At 38.0% G+C, this 25,590-nt stretch overlaps 1 protein-coding gene across 1 annotated transcript in view; it reads left to right on the forward strand.

Annotated features, from left to right (window-relative positions):
• gnav1 (guanine nucleotide binding protein (G protein) alpha v1) overlaps positions 1-25,590 on the forward strand; it is a 27,882-nt gene continuing 2,292 nt past the window's right edge. The window contains exons 1-8 of the mRNA XM_020930399.2: positions 1-403; positions 1,441-1,532; positions 7,958-8,050; positions 8,816-8,976; positions 10,468-10,596; positions 20,471-20,600; positions 22,739-22,810; positions 25,443-25,530. Coding sequence (XP_020786058.1) covers positions 274-403; positions 1,441-1,532; positions 7,958-8,050; positions 8,816-8,976; positions 10,468-10,596; positions 20,471-20,600; positions 22,739-22,810; positions 25,443-25,530 — 895 coding nt within the window. The 5' untranslated portion in view covers positions 1-273. The remainder of the gene's footprint in view (positions 404-1,440; positions 1,533-7,957; positions 8,051-8,815; positions 8,977-10,467; positions 10,597-20,470; positions 20,601-22,738; positions 22,811-25,442; positions 25,531-25,590) is intronic.

Raw genomic sequence — 25,590 nt, forward strand, 5'->3', positions numbered from 1 at the left:
GAGAGGCGGCAGGAAAAGTTTGAACCGCTACGGCGCACGGGGACCCTACGCTTTTCTGCAGTGTGTCGTGAATTTGAGCTCAATTTTCAAGGATGAAGACTGAACCGAAAGTTGTTTTTGCAGTTTAGAAGTAAATTTAACTCTCCTTTACCTGGTTCGAAGCGTGTATTTTACCACACGCATGCACGGATGGACTGGCGCGCACGAATGATACCTGCCCGGATTTCACGGTTTGTTTCGGGTCGAAGGAGGAGATGACCCCCGCAGTCTGAAATGGGTTTGTGTCTCGGGACCGAAGTAACAGAGGAGGAGAAGAAGGCGAGGGTACAGAGCGCTAAAATAGACCGGGACCTGTACGAGTATGCCAAACGAGAGATGAACGTGGTGAAGATATTGCTGCTAGGTATGACCAATATCTACTGGTAATCTAATCCACACAGAAGTACAAGTACATAGCCTTCACACCACAAAGCAATATGAATGAATAATAATTAACATGAACTGTAAATGCCACCAGTAGTTGATAAATTAGGTGGGTATAAGGTTTGGTCCATGGCTTGAGTGAATACTGAATGCTGAATTAAAATGTGTTTAGTAAGTAGGCCTATGCTAATATATGGTCCAATCACAGTACTGTATTCTGAATACTTTCACACACTGTTGCATTTCAATTATAGTGTAAAATGCAACATAGGATTGAAAGCAGCTTTGTTTGTTTGACTGAAATGAAAAAGTAACTGTACAGAATATGTATACTCCAAATGTATATTCTGAATGCGTATTCTCAGTACATGTGTTCAGTTACTTCCCAACACTGTGTATTGTGTTGTCATTTTTCTGATCAAGTGGAAGAGACACTAATGATAAAACAAGCTATGCACTTCATGTTTTTAATTCTTTTTGTATTTTAGTGGTTCACACTTAACTTCTGCCTGAGTTAGGTTCCCTTTTTCATACCTCTGTGGTAGCAAAAAAAAAAAAATGCTTGAATAGAAAACACTGGTATTAAATAAATATAATATTCTTCTTCATTATTTTGAAGTTTTTGATGACAGTTAAATGCCGACAGTCCGAGCACAAACTAATGAATTGTTTCTAAAATAAATGTTATTTATTATTTGTCTGCATTATGGTTCTAAATAATGATTCAGGGTGCATTTACGTGAACTTGCACTCACCACATCAAAATTGAGCCCTAACTGGGACTAAACCTGGAAGTAAATATAACAGACCAGGACTAAACAGACTAGAATGGGACCAAGTCAACATCAGGACTAAACTGGGCTCTAACCAGGCCCAAAACAGGATGTGTGAATGTGCCCAAAAAGTATTGTTATAACTGTTATAGTTGTGATTTAGTTTCTTAAGAGTATTTTGAAAATATTGAGCTGTATTCGGTTTTACCTTTGAGGTGATAATCTGCTTTTTTCTCTGTCTCAGGAGCAGCAGAGAGCGGCAAAAGCACTTTGGTTAAACAGATGAAAATCATTCACAGTAATGGCTTCACCAAACAGGAGCTCACCAGCTTTAAGGTCAGACACTCATTTTAACATGAATTCATTGTTATTATTAGACTTAGAATTAGACAAACTTTATTGATCCACAAGGGAAATTACTTGGACACAGTAACTCACACATCACAATATATGATAATAACAAAGAGAAAAAAATATAAATGGTAACAATAAATTCTAAATAATTAGTAAGAATAGCTAGAGACTGGTGTCAAATAAGGCATAATTATATAAATGTATATCTTATAGCATCCAGGGGAGTTTAATCCTTTAAAGTGTTGCCTGGTAAACAGTCCCCATAAGGAGAGAAATGAGAAATTATGTAAATTCAAACTCCTAATAGTTCCTTGGAGAGACAAGATCCTGGTGAACATGATACAAGTTACTGCTGAGGCAAAGTGAGCTGGGATGTTTTTAATTTATGCATACCAGGGTCACATCCCAGAGACTGCCCTGGTTTGGCTGCTGTCTCCTGTTTTGTGTGTGAACCTCTCTGAGCCAAATTCCAGAAATAGTGAGGCTGAGGTGGAAAGTGAAAACATCTTTACTCAAGAAATGCCTCTTACTGAATACAGAACTATACCCATTTTTGAGTAACTTTTAATACTTTTACCTCAGAAATGACATTGGATTATATGGTACATTATAGTAACAAAATCACGTGAACCTCACTGGCCCAAAGGTGCGGTGCTCTTAATTGCAGTGGTCTGATTCTTTTGCTGGTAGTAATGGTATTAACATCATTAGCTTTCTAATCAGTCAAAATTAGTTGCATAGGATATCGGCTCCCTGATATTGGTTCAGCTGATATTCTGGTTGGGCTTTTTATTGGCCTAAAAAATTCATAATGTTTGAACTTTTATTTATACAAAGTTGCACAACAATTACTCCCCAGTAATGCAGTTGGATCAATTTTGTTGAAATCTAGTTGCAATAAAATGCCTTTTTCTATGCCTATGCTAGTATGAGTTGATATTGGGTATCGACGGATTCCAAAAGCCAAAGGATCAGTATACGTATTGGAACTGAAAAAGCTGGAGAGGTTCATACCTGCTATTATAACAGTGGTTCTGCAGTTATAGCCGCAGCAGTGGGAAGTACTTAAAGTGATAGTGACAGTATTGACAGGGGTACTTTTACTTCTACAGTCCAAAATATTGTTTATAGTTTTTAATGTATCCACATGACTATTGTTGTTTCACATTAGCGTTTGAGACTTCCTTGTTCATCTAAGAATAATGGAGATTTTATTTGACATTCTTTGCCATCTTTCATAATTGCTCCTAAATGTAATGTGTAGGTGAGGAGAGACTGACTTCAAACTACTGAGTTAATAATTTCTCTGTATAATAGACTCGCTCAACTCTTACAGTTCCTGTATGGAGCAACAGCTCATGTCTGAATCATATTTTTTATGATAACTGTTGGAAATATGCAGAAAACTGTCACTGGAGTATATTTTTGAAAAAAAACAAAACAAAAAGAAAAACTGTCTCTCATACACTGATGTATGAGGGACAGTTGTTTTTGCAGGCAGCTGAGGCATTTGGATGCATTCCAGTATTTTAAAATGTTCCAGGGTCCTTCTCTTTCTTCTCCTCCTCTCTCACTCTCCTGTGTATTAAAGGAATGCATTTAAAGGTGCACTATGTAGCTTTTCTGGATGGAGAGTACGCTAGCTGCATGTTTCCATGCAGGTGTTTTTGCTTTACTTGGTAATATGGCATCCATGTTCATGGTGACAAACAGATGACATTAGGCCAAGTGGATTAAGTGGATAAAGGCAAGAAGTTTAACAGCATATTTTAAAATGTACAGGTGAGGTGGTAGGGCTGGGCAATATGTCAAAAAAAAAAATCTTTATTTTATTTTTTTTTTTTTTTTGAGACACACTGGACGATTATTATTTTAATCAAAGTCACATCGGGGACTGCTAGTCTTTCAAACAGGGGATGTTCTTAACAATTTCATTTTTATCATCCTAAGAAGAAGTTGTAAAATGTTTTAAATGCCTTAAAGAGATTTTTTTGCAGTGTTGTTTGATGATGATTCAACTATAAAACACACTATATTTACCAGTGGGATGAAACCTCACCAGATGAGACTATGCCCAACATGATCCCATAATGCAAACCCATTTGCCTAATTTTTAAACAATTTCATCGTCAGTAGTGTGCGTTTTAGAGATGCTCTCAGATCTTCTCTAACACATAGGAGGCTATTGTCATAGAATACACTTTTGCACATATGGTATTATGCTAAAACCTTAATCTTTTCAGGGCCAACTTCTCCGAACCATTTAGTAGTCCTATCACTTTTGTGTGCTTTGACAGTTAAGCGTCTCTTTGTTCTGAGTAACACCCTTATTTTGAATGGAAAGTTGACGGTAACTCTAACCCACCTTTCCGTCAACTCTTTCCCACAGTTGAAATCTCCTACTCCTCCCTCTTCACAAACACACCAGCCTCCCAGTATCTCTTTATCACTGGGCTAACAATTTTGTATCTTTAAGTGTCTACGAGTAAACAACTTGATGACCGCCTGTTACCCTTCTCTCCATCCCAAACGCTCAGCTTTGTTTTGTGTTAGGGCTGATCTGGAACAGGGGTTACAGAGGAATTTGGAGAGGAGCATTCAATGGGGATCCCCTTTGTGTGTCTTTATCCGTACTTTATTTGCTGCTCAAGGCTCTTGTGCTCTTTGTGTTGATAGCTGTAATGGATTGCTTTTCATTTTCATTCTTTCGCTTTGCACAATGAATTCAATCTGTCAATATATGTCATGTAATTGTAGTCAAATATAGTGCGCACATAAGAAACAAACACTAAATAATGAAATAAATTAGTGTTTTTAACTCCTGAGAAATTTACTTTTTTGTTTGGATACATTCATGCACATATTTATCATGTGGATATATTTTTCAGACTGGCTCATAACCCAGTTCCAGCTGTGTTAGTGACCTCCTTCACCTGGAAGTACTCCATTTTGTTTTAAAATTCAAACACCTTCACAGGGCTCATTTTAAATATCTTATTAACCAAGCATGTCCAGCTACACAATTGTTTCTAGCCTTGTTTTACCTGCTTCATTCCAGTCCACACACCTCTGCTGGCCACGATGACATTTTATGTGCACAGAAATCAGGGCTGAATTACCAGCGCTAAGATGTCCAATAGGAGGTAAAGGATTTTAAAAGAGTAATATTGAGTAATACGAGCATATTGTGCACACAAAGGGACCTTTAGGTGGCACTGTAGTGTTTTAGATAAGATAAAATAAGATATAAGATAAAGATAAATAAGATAAAGCTTTATTTGTTTCACGATGTGGAAATTACAGTGCTGCAACGCAAACATAAAGTAAGAGAATAAGTACATGTAATCAAAATCAAGATCAAGATGAATTATACTATAAAGATTTACAATAGACATAAAACTAATAGAGCACTCTGTCAGCAGAGTAAAGCTTTAAGGCTATAAAACTTTTGTACAGTAGTTGAGATGGGGTTTGGGATATATGTAATATTCCTTTACAGATTTAGTGATGTGGTTGGATGAATATAATGAGAGGCTCACTATAACACTGTGTAAGCTATCAGGCTCACCTTTTCTGAATGTGTGCAGGATATTGACTCCTACTTGTATGACACCCATCACATTCATCACCTGCAATCTTAAAACTGCAAAATGTATGTTCTTGAATACAACTGAATACAACAGTTCCTGTTACAACTCTGTTACTAAACTTATTGCCTCTCACTTAAGAAGACACAAAATAATAATAATAGGTAAATGACACAATTGAGTACCGGACATACTCCTGTGCACTGCTTTAATAATCCACTCTGCTCCTCGGTTAGCTGTGTTGGTGGTTAATAATTAGGCCTATGCCAGTCCAACCACATTCTTTGTTGTAGTGTGATTACAGCTAATACTCAGACAACACAAATGCTAACGACGCACTTGGGCTGATCTCAACAGCACGTGGGAATAGAACAATAGGACAGTGTTTTTTGCTGGATTTACAGATGACTGTGTTTGGATGAGAGCTATAATATCAATAGCATACTCCAGTTTTTATTGGAGTTTTAAGTATGATTTGGCTCATTCAATATTTGCTATCAGGAAAGGTAATAAGAAGAGAAACTACAGTAAAATGTTACAGGCTTTGTGAAACTTTTCAACATAGACGTTGATTGCATATTTGTCTGATGCTACTTACCTATATATCAATCCTTCTGAGTACTGTGAAATGCTGAACTGAACATGTATTTATGCTAATGCTATTTATGTCATTTTTTCTATCTGGAAGACTCACCTTAAGTTAGATAGATGCACTTCCTCTGTAAACTGAGAGAGCCCACATGTCTTGTAGGTAAAGGGAGGCTGGTGTCCTGTCTGTGTGTCAGAGGTGATGTAATGCTGACAGTGGTTCAGATTACTATACATGGACACACCTGTGGCTCCTCTGGCTCCTCAGGCTGGAAACCAGGATATATTGTTTTTGGTTCTTTTCCATGTAATCAAGAAACACATCTTATACAGATCAGACTGTATGTATGCTTACAGATTTTTTTTTTTTTAGAGGTACTACAATGAGTTAATCTGGGTAATGTGTGATTTAACCTGCATATAGAGGACACATACAAGTTCTGAGTATATAGACAGCATATACTGCAGCAGTAGAGGCACTGATTAATGATTGGTTGGGGTTTAGGTAGAGAGGTAGAAAGTAACTGGATTTCAGCATTAACACTGGCAACCCTAATTATTGTAATTAAGAATAATTTTCGGTGGACACAGATAACTCAAGTTTAAATACAATAATTTTAAATACAATTCTCACATACAATTCCCTTTAAGTAAGACTGCAACATTGCTACAGAAACTCTAAACAACATCGACCAATGACTAGAGGCAATGTATAATAATTGTCATTCTTAGGAACATTTAAACTGATTTTCTGTAAGAGACTGGTAAATAAAGACTCCAGGACCTTTGTACTGAATCAGCAGCAGACTCCAATTTGAGTATATTCAATTTAAACTCACTTTGCTTGTTAAATTTTCCTCATTTAGAGCTGTTTCATAACTGTGCTGGATCCTTGGATTTTTGCATAGTTGCTCTTTTGTTAATTTGTTGTTCTAACTTTATCATTTTGTGCTTGGTCTGAATCCTCTCCGAGTTGCATTCTTAGGTTGATAAATTAAACATATTACACATTATTGGTGAACATAATAATCAGACATAAGGCCATTTCTAGACAAGACCTATTATTGTTCGGTTTCAGCTAAAATTTGTAACTTGGTTATTATGTCTCCAATGAGAGCAGGCAAGATGCATTTGGAAAAAGTGAGATTATGTTTTTTGTGTTACATTTTGTGATGCTCAAATACAAATAACTGAATAAAGGAATATTTCTTTTGTAAATGCTTGTGGAAATACTTGTGGAAATAGGCCTATCAAGATAATTACTATATTGACTCATTGTTCAATATATGAAAGATGGAACACTATACTGTATCTTTGGGCTCAATACTTATCAAATGTAAATTTTTTTACACTATTGGAAAATTGATTAATTGTAATTTTTTGGCTATATGATCAAATTTAAGCTGTAAAAGGTTGACTCAATAATTTCTATGACTCATTACAGATGCAAAGGACCAAAGGTGCTAAAGAGTTTTAGTCCCCTATGTATTTATTGCAGCTCATGATTTCTTAACAATATTGTACATGTACAATATTTTTGTGGATTAAATCTGCTCTTGGGTCATTGTGTCAGTGGCATAAATTAGTTTCATTATTATTGTTTATTGTCTATATTTACTGCAATATATTGCATTTCAAAATGTGGCCTGTGTGTACATGATGCGGTAATACTTACTCATGAAGAGTCCAGAGAAAAAACATAAGCAAGCTCACACAAAGTTGTTCTGGTCCTTTAGTTCAAATCAATCCGTGTGGACTTATGGACTCAAATACATGTCTAAAGCTTTGGCATGACAGACACTCATCCTCAAACTGTCTCCTGGAGGATTTATTTCATGTCACATATATCATCTGCGTACACCTCCACAGAGCGCACAGTAAAGATACAATCAGGAGGGAATGTGCAGCTTATCTGTCCATCTGACTACTGAGACATAGACATAAGCCTTTCTGATTTCTTAAAAATGTATTTGTCAAATGGGAAGTCAATATGTAAGTAAGTTACATATATGTTACATGTAAGTTTGACTTGCAATTTGCAATTTCATTTGACCAATTGGGAATTAAATGAGGTAACAGTCAAAGTAATGTTAAATTTCTTTGTATTGAAAGTGAATCATCATTTATTTGTCTCTTTGAAATAACTACATGATATTTATCATAATGTGTCTAAAGCTGTAAGTTTCAGTGAGTTTCACTTTCAATTCACTGGTGTCCTTTTCCCATCTCCAGCCTGCGGTCTTGGATAACCTCCTGACATCAATGAAGTTTGTGCTCCATGGGATGGGAGTGCTACGAATCAATCTCGCCAACAGCAGGAACAAAGTGTGTACCTTTGAGACCATTTCAATTTTACTGCACTGTGTGTAAATGTCCACTAGGGGGGAGTACTTCAACACTTACAAACCTTTCTAATATAGTAGATTTTTATGTTTACACGTTGGACTTACTACACTATTTATTCTTAATGGCAACTAGTTTACATAATTTATTTTATACAATCTTTATATAACTACAAATATAATTCTATGGGCAGTACTAGCCCTACAGGAGCCCTAGAGGAAACCTACAAAGACACAGGGAGAACATGCAAACTCCTGACAAAAGCCCGCACATGGTTCAAGAACCAAATTGACAAGGCAACATTCAAAGAAGTCTGATAAACTCTATTCAACTACGGTTATAAAAAACTTGGTACAAGCAAAGAGTAGATACAGTAACTCTAATTGAGGCACTACTTTTGCAATTGCATTTGACCTGATACAGCCCATATATTTTGTGTGGATCCTATCGGTAACTAAAACTACATCTAAAAAATAGATTAAGACTGTTAAGAAAATTATAATAATTTTAGAAGCAACTAAATCATATTTTAGTGTTATCCATGATCCACAAATAACACTTTTTAGCTATGATAAACCTATCCAGCCAAAAACAGACAACATGCAAGTGTATTTACTAGTAACTGGAAAGATTGTCACAATCTATCAGTAATCCATTGGACAGTATGAAAAAAAGGGTTAGTATGATCTTACTGGTATGTTTCTTTCTCACATTATTATTTATATAACACTGGCGCACATATTCCAGGTACATGCTCACTCCGTCCTCTCCTGCGGCCGGTGTTTCGATGAGGACCAGGTCTTGTTCCCGTTCGTGGCTCACGCTCTGAGCTGTCTGTGGGCGGACCAGGGTGTTCGGGCGGCAGCTGCCAGGGGATATGAGTACGAACTCAACGACTCCGCCCTGTAGTGAGTATGAGAGTACTGCAGGTGGAGGGAGCAGCAGGGCTCTAATTAGCAACACTTAGCGGTTAATGTTTGACCATGTGTTTGCTGTCACTGGGGATCAAGTTCAGTTTATAATAATATGTAGTAATTATGTTGTAATTAAGAAAAACAAGCAATAGAGGGGGTTATATTTAAATAAGACAGATCTATAACAATTAACAATTTATTATGTTTTCAAAATAGGCACAAAAAAAAACATTGAAAAGGTTTGTGTATACAAAAGAAGTAAGGCAAAGTAGAGTCTCCAGGAGGCCGTCTCTTCTCATCTTTGACCCAAGCAAGAAGCCTCTTCTCTGGGGTTATCTACACTGACAGCCCCTCTGGATCCTGCTGAGACTCAGGACTAGTCACTGTCACCTCCACTCTCCTGGACAAAAACACACTGACCTGAAGGTCTATTCTTATGAGGACTAAGTTTAACCTACTTAATTTATTTGAAGATACAAGTGGTAAAATATATTGCTGTGACTAAAAGTAGACATTCATGTTGAATAAAAGTACTGATATTTTCATCAAATAATATAAGCTTAACATAAATGAATAAAAGGGACCAGACCAGACGAGGGACTAGATTCAAATTCCACTTTTCAATCTCAGAACCCCAAACGAAAACATAACACCACTCAACATCCAAGTAACATGTCTGTACATGTCCCGTAAAACAATGCCATACTATTTATTTTAGAAAAAAAAAAAAAAAATTCTGGTTGATTAACCTTTTAACTGTAATAGATTTAGTCAGTTAAATTTGGATTAAATTTTTGTTAACTAAAACCAGATCAAAACCAAAAAAAATTGATTTACTTAATCTTGACTGAAACTAAAAATCAACACTGCTTCTAAAAATGAACTCTGCTGAGACTCTTATTCTGGCAAAGAGACTTAACCCTAACCCTAGCACCATTGTTAGAGTAGCTGACACAAATTTGAGAGGTTTGTGTGGAGGTCATTGGGCCACAGTTGCAAACCACACTGAGGCAGCTACTTTAATAACACAAGAAAATAGTCAGTACCATACATATATTTATATCATACTCTAATATTGTATCCAAAGATGTTGAATAAAGTCCTCATAGAGACACACATCCCTTCTGTGTTCTGTGTTGTATAAGCAGCAGGATCACTGTGTAACTGTCCAAAAGCCTTGCTGAGGATGACTACTGAGAAGGCCACTGTGGGTTCAGCGATGCCCTAAACGTCACTGCATTTATCTCATCTCATTTGATTACTCCAGCTGTAGTTCATCCCTGTAATCTGTGCGCACAGTTTAACCTTGTATTTTTCAGTTTGAATATTCATTTTGTTCCCTGGAGCCCCCACCCTTATCACAACTCACTCTGCACTTGGCAAATGACACAAGTCGCTACATACCACCCAGTGCACCGTCTTTGATCTTGACTTTTCTGCAGGGATATTAAACATTCCACTTTCCTGTGTTCTTGTAAATTGCAGTTTCTTTGACAACATGAGCCGAATAACCTCTCCAGATTACGTGCCGACAGAGACAGACGTGCTGCGTGTACGACTCAGGACCACCGGAGTGATAGAGACGCAGTTTAAGGTGGAGCACCTTATTTTCAGGTAGATTCTGCACAGTTAAGCACTCACACCAGAACACACTTTATTGCTTTGCCAAGTCACTTTTAGAAAGAACAACCTGACATTATTGCAATGCTATGTTTTATAAACCAGCCAAATAGCTTTTCTTTGCTCAATTTCTTAATATACTAAAAGTTCAAATGTACTTGTTTCTGAATAGCTACAACAGGGTTATGCATTTTCTTGCTATAGTAATAGGATTACAACTTAAAGGTGCACTATGTAATTTTTCTGGTGGAGGTTCCCTGGTGTCTTGCTTTGCCAAGATTGTCCCAATTTAGCAATCAAAACACCTGAACCTTAATACATTTACTGCATTTACTACATTTACTACCTTACTTGGTTACCTTACTATGCTACTCTAACTGTTACCTTCCACTACAAAAATGTTACTCAGTGCACCACCTTTACAATCTAAGTAATAGATTGGAAGTAATGGTTGAATTGGAATGATTAATGATAAAAAGTCAGTGATGATGAACAAGAAAATGACAACTCCTGGCAGTGTTATGTGGCATTGCAATATGTGTTTAAATATACTGTGTGAAGTCTCAGTGAGATAGAATTTTGCTTCTTATATGCTGGAGTTTCTACCACAGAACGAGATAATCTAAATTCAGGTAAGACCACGCTTGCTGTTAGTGGTCCCTGGGTGCCTCTAGGTTTCTGAGTCAAACCAATAAAAGTTTTTCATCTTTACAATGCTTTACTGTGTCATGTTGCAAATGGCCTACCCCAAAAGGCCTATGACACAATATTTTACACAATATCAGTGTGCAAGAATATGATGTATTATTTAAATAGAAACCACAGATTTAAGATACAGAGTCAAGGCTGCACTGTAAAAAATAACAGGTAGCAGTTCTAGTACCATAGTAGATCATATCCTGTTACTAAGCAGCGTTATGGTGCAAATTCCTGGACCCCAAAATAACAAGGTCCCTGCTACAATGAGAAATTAGCCTAAAACACGAAGAACTGGTTAAAGGTCCTATATTACACAAAATTGTCTCTTGGGAGCTCTAAGCCATGTTATAATGTTGTTACCTCATAAAAAACATATCTGAAGTTGTGTTTTGTTTCTTTCATATTTGAGTATTAGTCCAAAACTCAAAATGCTCTGTTCCACCTTGTGTTATGAAGTGTTTTTTTTTTTGTTTTGTTTTTTCATGTTAACAGCTACATTTTACCTTAAGTTCAGCAGAGATTCCAGGTCTGAAATCATCCAAATTATTCCAGTGAAGGTGTATGAAGTTTAAAAACACAGTGGAGCACTTCCTGTAATACCACATGACATCACAAAGTGGAACAAAGTGTTTTTTGTTTGAGAGAATAACACATATATAATAGATCAAAGAATTGTGCAAAATAGGCCCTTTAATGCTCTAGAGGTTACCCCTCACAAATATGAACTTAACAGTTCAAGATCTGGATATGGGACCCTGGGCACTGCACTGTGGTTGCCTCAAGAACAGGGCAAATACAGAGACCACATTTCTAGAAAGAAAACTGTATACCACTCTTTAAACTTTATTTTATTAAATTTTGAAAAGCTCATGCAGCTCCCTTCTCGTTAACCGTCTCTTTGACACTTTTATCCTCTGAATCTGCCCCGTCTGTTTGGTGAGATGGTCCGACTTTCTTCAATAAGTCGATACCTGACGGCTTTAGTGGGCAGCTCTTATCAGTGCCTTGGCAGAGGGCTCAGGGGCTCATGTCACATCACAAATACATCTGTGATCAATGGGACAGTGTCTCATCATACTCCACACTCTATCTGCCTTCAGTGGGGTTTTGCTCATTTCCAAGAGACAGCCGGCCGTGACACTCCGAGGATGTTCTAATGTGCGTTGGACATTTAAATTTTGAAAACAAATTTACAAATTATGATTTTTTTATGTTTATATTAATAACATTACTAGTGCTTCTACCTTCAGAGACTGGAGACGATTAAATGAACGAAGTGCAATGAATTGTTCAGGGATAAATTCTCCTATTAAATTAAACTTGCATGCATTGGCTTTATCAATTGAACCACAGTATGCAGATCTAATGATCTTGTAATTATACGTGTATGCATTGGTTGTGTATGTTCAAACGTTTTTGCAAATCTTTGAATATTTTTTATTTATGCGGTGTTCCTCAGAAACATTAGCCTGTTGTAAGAATGTGCAGAGCCCTGCATGCATCTTGAATTGTTATTTTAGTCTATTAAGATGCAAATCAATCCATGCCCATATTGCACTATTTCTGATCTATGTTATAATGTTGTTTCATCTTGTTTCATTTGTCATCAAAAACATGAAGTTATGTTTTGTTTCATTCATACAAACCCTGCAACCCTGCAGGCTGAGCTTGTTTCTCAAACAGAATACACATCCTTTCCACCTTGTGATGTCATATGGTAATACAGGAAGTTTTCCACTGTGTTTTTAAACCCCCTACACCTACACTAGAATCATTTATATAGTTTCAGCAGTAAAATGGCTTGTTTCTACTGAAGTAATGGTATAAGGGAGCTGTTGACTTGAAAAGTACCCCTACATGACATCACAAGGATGGAACAGAGCATTTTCAGCTTTGGAGATGTAGACAGGCTAATAATAAAAGATCACTCAAATATTTGTGAATGAAACAAAGCATAACTCTGGGTATGTTTTTGATGAAATAACAAAATTCTAACATGGCTAAAATCTCATAAGAATCAATTTTGCGTAATATAGGACATTTAAAGTATAAATATATTATGTAATATTATGTATCATTTGTGGATATTTTAGTCATAAGCTGTAATTTATTACACTACTAGTATATAAAGGGCACACTCAAACAGAAAAAATAGCACATTTTGTTTGGTGCGGCTCATAATGCAGTAGGGCTGTCACTGTGATGTGTACCTGAAGAGCATCCCCAGTCATCTTCTACAATAAAACCTGTGATGTAATTGCTCCGTGAGAAATAAAACACATTACGCAAGATTTTTATTAAATCTCTGCTGGTGCATAAACACAGTGATGGGAAACTGTCAGCTCTAGTCACTTTATGGCTACGGATGCTTTTGATTCATTGTCTCTTTATCAACAACGATTATGCTCAAGTATTTAATTCTTCCACTGGGGAAGAGTTACTCTCATCATTACTTTGTCTCATGTCAGTTGCAGATTGCTGACTTTCCCCTTGTAGTTTCCAGGTTAACATTTTCTCATTTTAGTGCCTTTTCATTATTAAGGATGTGAAATATATTAGAGAGAGATACTTTTTATCCCAACAGAAACTGAACTTTTGCTGCAGCAAAGCGTTGCAGCTTAGCTGCAACATTTATACTGCACTATTCAGTTCCATGTGCGTCTCAATGAAAGGTCTCAGTGCAGTTTAACAGGAGGACTGGTCAGGGAGGGTCAGCAGATCTAAGTCAGGGCAGTCTGAGGAGAGAAAGAGACAAAGGTATTTCTCCTCTTACAGCATCACAGCAGAGTCCAGGGAGAGCCAGGTGAACATAACAGGAAGCCTTACTCTTAGGCCTATTCATACTTCATAAGAACATAAGAACTTTGTTCTTGTTCTTATCACCTCAAGAGCAAGAACAGGGTACTTATGCTCTTATGAAGTATGAATAGGCTTCTACTCTGCTCTGGTGTTTCAGTTGGTGATAAAAATGGTTCATTCACTCAAAGTGTTTCTTCTGGAAGGTCTTCCACATTTGCTGCCACATATGGTGTAAAAAGCCTGTAGCGTCTCACCTAGCCTCTTGCACAGTCCCCGTGGATACAGGAAAAACCATCGGCTCATTTCACAAAATCCAGCACTCCCTTACTTGTGTCCTTTGAACTGCGTATGCTGCACTTCTTTGTTGGTTAATATCCCATCATATGATGTTAAAAACTGAGCTCAAGAAACAAAAAGTTAGTCTCAAAAGCAGCCAACCACTTTGTTGCCTTGGGAATGTATGTGTATATAATATTTAAAACTCCCTTTAGGCATAGGCATAGGTATAGTTTAGTATTTAGGCCTGGTTTAGTCTTGACATTGAAAGTTTTTCCAATAGAGTTGCCCATGTACAGATAAATCTTTATTTATTATTATTGTTTTTAATCCAGTTAATTTATTTTTAGATCATGGATTGGGCCTGCTTTGACAAACTTTAATTGACAATTATACTCAAAGCACTTGTTTGCCTGTTCATAAACAATTTTACACTTGAGTAGGCACTATAGTCTTAGTTTAGTCCTGTTTTTTCCCTTTAGCTGTTTTTATTTAGGTTTCAACATTGTTTTTGGTTTGGTTAGGATTATTTGTAGCTTTATTCAGTTACTCCAGTTACTGAGATTAGTCCTGGTTGTGCCCTGCTTTGTCAAAATACTCACTAATTATGTATAGTCACCACAATATCCAATCTTCATTAAACATTTATTTTGTTTAGTACATGTTGCGTCCCCAGTATTCGGTGTGTCACACATCAGTGCTGTAGGTGTAATGCTCCCTCTTTGATCGTCTTCATTCTGTAAGCGATATTTAATTGGTTTTGGTTAATTAACTCATGTCTGACTTCTCTCTGCTGTAGCCTCTGGGGTGATCAAGAGCTTAGCAGAAGTTGGCCTGTTTATTTCAAACTTGGAAAGCAGTTTGTGGGATTTGGAGAAGACTTTTTCTTTTTTTTTTCTTGAATGTAGAAGATGTGTTTATCTCAGGGACAGTAATTGTAGGAGAAAATATTGAGTTAAATGCAGTATTATCTGACATTTAAAAATAACACCGTGTCATATAAAGGTTATTGTTTTATTGATGTAAACAGATTGTCCTGCCTCAGTGGCCCATCCTCGAGCTTTCTCATTTTAGACAATCTGCAGCCAGCGCAAGTGCACTTGACTTTTGACCACCCAGTGCACCATTTCAGGGGTGACGTGACCCGAAGAGCTGAGTCTGTATGTTGCCCTTCAGTGAGGAAGTTTTAAAGAAAATACATTCAATACAATACATTCATTATACATTCAGCAACAACTAATTTGATTAATCAGTTTTTGAAATGGTCGATCACTAACAGAAGTTAATAATAATTTTTAAAATGTAATAATTGTAACTTTAAAACATGTTAGACAAGGGTTTCATTCCAACACAGAGCAGTGCACAAAGAATGTAGATTTTATGGTCCAGACTCCTGATAAAAACCTGTGTATTGAATTTGCTCCATTAAGAAGTCCTTAAGTGCCTCAAGTCTCACTGTTCAATACTTTTGCCATATTCTGTTCATACCTCCCTGTTGTAAAATGTTATTTTATTTAAAAAAGAAACTTTTTTTTTTTTAAATATTAATGCAAAAAAATATTTACTTAATGGTGTGAAATAATTGTTAGCTTTAGGGTTAGTATGATTAGATGTGTGCATTGTTTAAATGAATCCATAGATATTGTATTGTGGTGTTCTAAGCACACGGGATAAACTGACACCATAAATTGCTCCCATACAATGTAAAGCTTCAGGGGTGTTTTTCTCTTTTTAATTACTTCTCAATTAGAGACTATAGGCTATACTGTGTGATGCCCACCATTTTAAAGAATCAACAAAGCTATTTGTTTTATATCAGATTAGCTACTAATTAATGGGTTAGGTTAAAATGCAGTAACGATCATGTAGATAATAAATCAAGATTGTAATTTATGGCTTTATAGTGACATTGAGAGCTTTTGACTTTTGTCCAATCAGTTGTTAGCTAGATTTTAAGTGATTTCTGCTTAATAACTGTTTTTGTTCATTACTAAATTATGCATGCGAATGATGAGAAATGTTGACCGTTGCCATAGTTATATTTTGAATGGGAAAAGTTCACAATGTTGCAAAGTAGAAAGTTGAAACCCATGACCTCTGAAGGCGTCAGAGCAGCACATTTATTAGAAAAACTTGTAGTGTTATAGTGTTATAGTGACAGTGGTGAAAATCCACGAACGTTTGCCCAGCATTAAAACTCGTGGTTCATGAAAATTGCATTTAAAATCATGGAATTTGACATAGGCGGCAGTAGCTCAGTAGTAGAGCATTCGCCCACTGATCTGAAGGTTGGTGGTTCGAATCCAGCTCTCAACATAAACATCACAAGTTGAGCGGTCAGATCCACTGACCCACAGGTTGGCTGGTGTGATTCCAGCTCCCACAGATGAATGCTGCTGTTGTGTCCTTGGGCAAGACACTTAACCCACCTTGCCCACAGTGTCTGCGTACACTGGTGTATGAATGTGTGTGTGAATGGGTGAGTGGTTCCTTGTTGTAAAGTGCTTTGAGTGCCTTGAAGGTGGAAAAGCGCTATAGAAAAATGTGACCATTTACCATAGAAGTAGATCATGACAAGTAGAGTAAAAAATATTATTACGCCAGTGCCGTCTGCTCCACAAGGGGTCAGCAATATTGTACTGGGGGGGGGCATCAAAAGTTATCCATATTTTTACACAAATCTTACCTCCAATTTACACCAAAGCAGTAACAGCGCATAAGCACAGCAGCACAGGTGTTGCTTTCCATTTTAACTGGTCAGACAATTTACACAAGCAGAGTCATACATGCATCCAACGGCTGTCATTATGCTTCACGCCAAACAAATTAGGTTGGAGTTCTAATTTTTCAGGCTTTTTAGCAAGGAGGCTAGGGGCAAGACAGGAAATAAACACTTGGTGTCAAAATAAACTTCCGATGCCCTTTCAAAATACATTCTCTAAAACCACTGCAGTCACGTAAACACTTGCTCGGGGAATGATTTGTGATGAACTATGGAATGTTTCACTTCATGACATCAGACAGCAACTTTACAAGAACAACTTCCAAAGGAAAAGGCACATGGTGCAGACAACCAAAGTTAAATGGTGAGTAGCTTAATTCATGCGAGCACCGCAGATAGGGCTTTTTATCGTTGCAAAGCATTGTCTCGTTTGTTGTCAACTTAGTTTTTTTGATTTAAAACATAATTAATGCAATCAACATTGAATACAGAAGCAATGTAAAAGGTTTTGCGTTTAAATGTGAAAATACACAGAAGCTTGCATCCCAAGAGCAGCTCTGTTGCCTCTGGTGTAAATTGCTGCTCTTAAAAGTACACACGTTTGCAACTCTGTCTACATTACATTTCGCTTAGGCTCCTAGTGTAAATTCCGGGCTAAGGCCTCTGCACAGCAAAGTTGGAAAAATTTTACAAAATTTCTGGCATTTTGCATCTATACAAATGGGTCCCATTTGTGCATATGAACTCCGATTTCAGTGAAAATTTCAGTTTGCAGGGTGCGACATTTGTGGGGTGGGCCGTTGGTAGATACAGAGTTGGAGCACGCAGTGTTGGAGCATGCAGCATTGGCGCACACAGTCTTGGTGCACGCAGTGTGGCTGCATACGAGGGCTGATCATTGCTGCTTGCGGCTATATTTTGTTAGTATTGTGGGAAAAATCCTTAAGATTTTACAATTATTCACAATTATTAATGTCATAATCCTTAATTTTCTATCATTCCCTTGTGACCAGCATTATGAAACTGAACTTTCTACATAGTTACAGAAATATGCACTGTATATTAACATTTTGTGTTTATTTTATTATATAGATTAAACTGAAATGTTCTTGTGATTATATTGTGACTTCACTATGATCAATTAACTTGACAATCTTGACTGTATAAATATTCTAATACAGTACTGTACTATTCTAATACAATACTGTATTATTGATGTATTACTGTACTCTGATTTAAAAATTCTTAATTTAAAGCCCTACAGCAACTTTTTAGCCAAAGATATAGACTAAAATAGGCATGCTTCTATGCATACATAAAATATAGAAAAACATGTGTCCTTCCTGTAAGCGGGCTTGCACCTCCTCAAAAGAAACTCTTACTCGCGCTAATATTCCACGGTATGTCATACAACTCCTCTATCTTCATGGAGAATGTTCCAAAATATGGTTTTGGAATCATGGAGGCCACGAACTACTAGAAAGTTATTTTGTGTTTCCTAAATATAGTATAATATTTCTAATGCTGAATATTTGTAGAAAAATGTCCTTACTGTTTTGTCGTATCTACAAATGCCTTCATCTGTCCTAACCCCATGATATCTCACTGTAGCCATGTTGTCTGCCTCTGTGTTTCTATGGGTCACTCCTGTTTGTTTGCCATTATCCTGATGTCATCTTGTACATGTGCTGGAGTAATGAAGCATCATCTCCACTAAACATGTTCTGCACGGGGCCCTTCATTTCCACGGAAAATTCCCATTGGAAATGTTAACAACGCTGTTGGCTGCCCTGTTGCCCCTGGCCTGCTCCCTATATGTGTGTCTGCATTTCCACATGTCCATTTCCTCTTTCTATAATTCCCCCCTTGTAACCAGATAGACTCCGATGCAAGCCCACGGTTGACACATCTGCCTTGGAAAATATGTGAAGTGAGCCAAACCAATAGCGAATGTCTTTTGTTTTTGCTGTGAAGAAATGACCTTTAGTGTTTTTAGATTGTCAGAGTGAAAACTGAAATAGATATTGCAGAGATGGCTCTTCCTCTTTGTGTGTTTTGAGTTCAGATCACATTTTGGTGAATATTTGACCTTATCCCAAGCCTAGAAAGTGTCATTGATTTGAGTTCCTTAGATTTACAGTAGGCAGTAGCATCAGTATGTGCAGTCATGGACACAGGCTGCTCAGTGCTCTATGTGAGATTCAATCAAGTTGGAACATGGGGCACAATAAGAACCCATATGACTTAAACACACATGTTATGTGGCCTATTTCAGAAATGTTTTCCACAGAGAAAATAACAAAATCAGAAGAATCAGACTGACAAAATAAAGATATAGATTTATTTAATTACAATGTATTACAAGTTCCATGTAAAACAAAATGCTGGTATCACTAGCATATTATCATGTCACTTCTGAAGTTGTTTGACAGGCTGACATCAGTCTGAATTTGATTTGTCACAGTTTTTACCCAATTAGTTGCCAAAGTTTTTTTTTTTCGATATTTATAAAATCATTTTGACCATTTTTTGTGGCATTTGTCTCAGTTTTATTTGATTTGAGTTGTACTGTCTGTGATTCCTGAAGTGTGTGATTTGAGAGGGTCGAACACCTGTCCTCCTTATTCTTTTTTTTTCTTATATTTTTTGTCCTGTCTTAAATGCTTGGTACAATCAATCAAACTGAAATTTCAAGGGTAAGTCAACACTTCACATATGGAAAAGTGAAGTTATTATCTCTCTTTTTAATTATTATCCTGATTACAATATGGTAATGTGGCAAATGTGAGACAAAAGTGAATGACCTGTCAGAAAAGTCACCTTATGTGAAAGATTTACATATATATATCGTTTATATATTGTATATAGTCATATTTATCGTCATTGGGGTATTCAATAAAAATATCAAGATCAGAGATTCACTCATATAGGTGTGTTCATGGCCTATGAAGATGTAAAACTCTGCAAATGTCTTTGGGCAGATACTGTATGTTGTACCAATTTTGATTATTTTCCCATTTTACAGAAAAGGGCTGTGGCAATTTTTTTAAATCGGCATAATCATGTTTTGTTAAATCGATATATGTTTGTGCTAAAGTGATAAAATAAAGCTTTATGTGTATTCTTTAGACAGTAGTATTTAATCTGATATGCTAAAAAGTACAGCTATGGATCCGGCCATATATATGGGTCTGTATCTAATGGAGATATTCATGACCTTTACTTCCATTAAACTACTTCACACTACATTTATCTTCTCTTCCAATCAATACATTTTAATAACAACATCAACTCCATTTGCTCCTCATACTTGGCTGCAGATTGAGGTGTGTTATTATTTGGTGATTACAGTTTATGTCTGTCTTTGTGCAGGTTGTATGACGTGGGGGGCCAGAGGAACGAGAGGAGGAAGTGGATCAGTTGTTTTGAGGACGTCCGGGCTGTGCTTTTCGTGGTGTCTCTCAGTGGCTACGACATGAGTCTGATGGAGGATCCCTCAATGGTATTCACACATACAACAGCCACATCATAGCTCCTCACGCACTAATGTTAAAGGTCCTATATTACACAAAATTGACTCTTGTAAGCTTTAAGCCAAGTTATGTTACCTCATCAAAAACATACATGGAGTTGTGTTTTGTTTCATTTAAGCATCTTTGAGTAACCCTTTATTATTAGTCAGTCTACATCTCCTTAGCTCAAAATACTCTGTTCCACCTTGTGATGTTATGAAGCCATACTTTTCAAGTTAACAGATAGTTTTAACCTTTTGTTTTGTTAAGACTAGCAATTCCAGGGCTGAAATTCCAAATGATTCTAGTGTAGGTGTGTGGCGTTTAAAAATCCAATGGAGCACTCCCTATTTTACCACATGGCATCATGAGATATTCTGTTTGAGAATAAAAAACTCAGCCTAAATATGCAGGATTTGTGTGTTTTTGATGAGGAAATGACATTATAACATAGGAAAATATTGTAATGGAAGGAATACTTTGAGGATCTCCTCAATCCCACCGTCACATCTTCCGAGGAGGAGGCCGAGGCTGGGGACTCGGAGGCGAACTCATCCATCACCCTGGCTGAAGTCACTGAGATGGTTGGAAAGCTCCTTGGTGGCAAGGCTCCGGGGTTGGATGAGATCCGTCCTGAGTACCTTAAGTCTCTGGATGTTGTGGGGCTTCAACATCGCGTGGCGGTCGGGGACAGTACCTCTGGACTGGCAAACCGGGGTGGTGGTCCCTCTGTATAAGAAGGGGGACCGGAGGGTGTGTTCCAACTATAGGGGGATCACACTCCTCAGCCTTCCCGGTAAGGTCTATGCCAGGGTACTGGAGAGGAGAATCCGGCCGATAGTCGAACCTCAGATCCAGGAGGAGCAGTGTGGTTTTCATCCTGGCCGTGGAACACTGGACCAGCTCTACACTCTCCATCGGGTGCTCGAGGGTTCATGGGAGTTTGCCCAACCAGTCCACATGTGCTTTGTGGACTTGGAGAAGGCATTCGACCGTGTCCCTCGTGGTGTCCTGTGGGGGGTGCTCTGGGAGTATGGGGTCCGGGGCCCTTTGCTAAGGGCTGTCCAGTCCCTGTATGACCTGAGCAGGAGCTGTGTTCGCATTGCCGGCAGTAAGTCAGACCTGTTCCCGGTGCATGTTGGACTCCGCCAGGGCTGCCCTTTGTCACCGGTTCTGTTCATTGTGTTTATGGACAGAATTTCTAGGCGCAGTCAGGGGCTGGAGGGGGTCCGGTTTGGGGACCACAGGATCTCATCTCTGCTGTTTGCGGATGATGTTGTCCTGTTGGCTTCATCGAACCAGGACCTGCAATGTGCACTGGGGCGGTTTGCAGCCGAGTGTGAAGCGGCTGGGATGAGGATCAGCTCTTCTAAGTCTGAGGCCATGGTTCTCGACCGGAAAAAGGTGGCTTGCCCTCTCCGGGTGAGTGGAGAGTCTTTGCCTCAAGTGGAGGAATTCAAGTATCTCGGGGTCTTGTTCACGAGTGAGAGAAGGACAGAACGTGAGATTGACAGGCGGATCGGTGCAGCTTCGGCAGTGATGCGGTCGCTGTATCGGACCATTGTGGTGAAGAGGGAGCTGAGCCGAAAGGCGAAGCTCTCGATTTACCGGTCAGTCTTCGTTCCTACTCTCACCTATGGTCATGAGCTCTGGGTAGTGACCGAAAGGACGAGATCGCGGATACAAGCGCTTGAAATGAGTTTCCTCCGCAGGGTGGCTGGGCACTCCCTTAGAGATAGGGTGAGGAGCTCAGTCACACGGGAGGAGCTCGGAGTAGAGCCGCTGCTCCTCCACGTCGAGAGGAGCCAGTTGAGGTGGCTCGGGCATCTGTTCCGGATGCCTCCTGGGCGCCTCCCTCGGGAGGTGTTCCAGGCATGTCCCACCGGGAGGAGGCCCCCGGGGAAGACCCAGGACACGCTGGAGGGACTATGTCTCTCTGCTGGCCTGGGAACGTCTCGGGGTCCCCCCGGAGGAGCTGGAGGACGTGTCTGGGGTGAAGGAAGTCTGGGAGTCCCTGCTTAGGCTGCTGCCCCCGCGACCCGGCCCCGGATAAGCGGACGAAAATGGATGGATGGATGGAAATACTGTAATATAGGCCCTTTAATGCTATCGAGATGTGTCTTTGCAGAACCGGCTGCAGGAGAGTTTGAAGTTGTTCTCTTCGATTTGCAACAATGTTTTCTTCCGCAGCACGTCAATGGTAAGGGAGACCTAAAAAAACAAAACAAAAAAAACAATGAGTTGATCCTCCAATAAAGTTATCCTTACCAAGCCTAGGTCAATATTTGGAAATGGGCTACTGGGCTGTGTACTGTCAGGTTGGCCCAGCGGCACAGAGCTCTGTATCAAATGCAGAGAACTTTTTCACTTCAGGTACAAAAAGTGTTCCTCAGCCTTAACAAACAAAACATTGATGCAATGCAAAAACACACTAGTGAATCTATACACTAGTGATCTTATATTTTATCATCATTTCACTCTCATTATTTTAATGTTACTGACCCCTGCTCTGAGCCACATTTCTCCACGAGGCAACGAAATAAATGGAAACCTGAACAATTAAGATACATTTCTCATATGTCCATGTAGGGGTGAGCCAAGTAGCACCATTTTTACCATCTCTAAACAGATCAGAATGTAGATTTTATCATCATATCGTCCAAACTGCATGGGTTTTTCAATAGTGAATAGTAGTTTCACTAAATGACATTTAAAATAATTGTGCTGTAAAATGAATTACAGTATTACAAATCCATAATTAGGCCCAATTCTTTTTTTGTGCTCCTATAAAACTGTGTAGTTGTAGGCCTTTTATGTTTCTGATGTAAATACAGTAATACATTAGACTGAAACAATACAAGGTAGGACCAAAGCATTGACCTTAGATTGACCAACCTGTTACCTGATTATAACAAAGTGTATTTAATAGAGAGCAAACGCAATTATCCGAACACTTTTAATTATCTTTATTTTTCTTGGTAAGCCTGATGCAACTGATTAATAGTGTTTCCATGCACTAAGAGGCTCTGAGTCTAGCCTTTTCCTTTTGTTTGTCACTCGAACAAAGCTCAGAGTTAGTAATTAGTTTGTGTTTCGGAAAGGTGGCATTTTTCTATTCTAGTTAAATAATTTAATTGCCGTAAAACCACTGCTAGCTTGCTTTATCTCTAGCACTTAACTCTGAGTCAAAGCAGCATTGAGTGTGTAATGGAGCAGATGTCAGTGTCTGTTAGGGTGACACAGCTTTTTTTCTTTATGTTTTCACCGTTTAAAATTAGATGCCTATAGCACAGCGGCTGTGTAAACATTACAGCAATGAGTCAAACAGAGAGTGGCAGATCTTAGATTAATAAAACATGCACAAAATTTATACAGTGCATTTTTAGAGTTTATTATATAATGTTCCTTGAGATGCTTTTGGAAATTATCTGGTGAAATTTCAGTGTGCCATTTTGATTGTCACACCTCTTTTTTGTACAGTCTCTGAGCAACTACAGGAGCCCTGCAGGGACAGTGGTGAATGTACGAGGTTTAATAAACAAACACAATAGCATGAGATTCATTTTGAGTTTGTTCACCTTGGTATTGTGGGATTTCTGAAATGCAATACAAATCTTTAAATATGTTAAGTAACTGGCAGACGAGCTGAATGGTGGTTTAATGCTACGTTATGTAACTTTCTGGAGGCACGATACCTGCATGGTTCTATGGAAATAGAAAATAAAAACCGTACTTTATGCCAGACTGTGGAGGATTATAACCTAAGGAACCAAGTTGGTGGAGGCCTTCCTCCAGGTCATATAAGAGTCAGGTTTGTGGAGATGGAAGCCCGCTCACAGTAAGAATGCATGTTTTTCAAAAAATTTCAAAACATTTAGCGCAATGAAAATGAAGAGCATACTTTTATGTGTATGTATATTTTTGTAATTATATTTTGTAATTCACGACTGAGTGGAATGGCTTTTTGCCACTGAAAGCTGCAACTGGATCTCCCAGTGACTAGTACTATGTTTGCACGTTTATGTTTCAGTTTATGAGGGGACCCAGCTCTAACATGGCTAACTGCCTCATTAGACAAAAGTGTTTCATTTATGTGGGAGTGAATTTGTAACCTTCACCTCAATTAGCTCTGAGCATTGACTGTCCAAAGATCATTACACACCTGTCTCCAACCCAAACTCTCCCTCCTCACATCTTATTACTGCAGGCCTATTTATAGAGGAAAGAGTTAATGACACTTTTAATGGGTTCACTACAAAGTAACTTTACTAATATAATGTGTACTCCAGGTAGGTGTTGGTGTGAAAGATTAAAGATATAAGATTGTTTTATATAGTTTGATGAAATTTATCTAGATTGGTGATTGATTTATTTATTTATTTATTTATTGTAATTATTCTGCTTGCTCTGAGTCATAAACCTTTTCTCTCAGTACTGTACATGGCATGTTTTGGAGTCTGTGTATACCAAATGATAAGTTGATTTCAAAATTAGTTGATAATTATTTCTACAATAAATTAGTTGCAACTAATCAATTAACTTGTTTCAGTCCCAACGTATGCATTTTTAATAAGAAAAGTCACACATACAATAAACAGTGGTATAGAATTGCTTAGGGACTACAGATGATAAATTAGACGTATTTTGGCAATTGATCTGCAATACTCACCTCTAGTCACAACAAAGGAATAATTCTACTGTGTATCATTTGAAATCTGATTTATTGGTTTCATTGTATAGTTACTTATTGCAGCACTGCATTGGGTCTGTTTGTTTTGATGAATGTTTTATTTGCACACTTGACTTAAACACCTTTTCTCCTTTTATTGCAGATTTTATTCATGAACAAAATAGACCTGTTTCAAGACAAGATTTTACACTCGGGTCGACACCTGCGCCTGTATCTACCGCAATTCAAAGGTTTGTCTCTCACAGACATCTAATAAAACACTCAACGCTTTTGGACACATGTGGCAGTGA

The sequence above is a fragment of the Boleophthalmus pectinirostris genome, unplaced genomic scaffold (genome assembly GCF_026225935.1).
Source record: "Boleophthalmus pectinirostris isolate CB_2022bp ecotype Guang Dong unplaced genomic scaffold, ASM2622593v1 HiC_scaffold_22, whole genome shotgun sequence".
Taxonomy (NCBI): domain Eukaryota; kingdom Metazoa; phylum Chordata; class Actinopteri; order Gobiiformes; family Gobiidae; genus Boleophthalmus; species Boleophthalmus pectinirostris.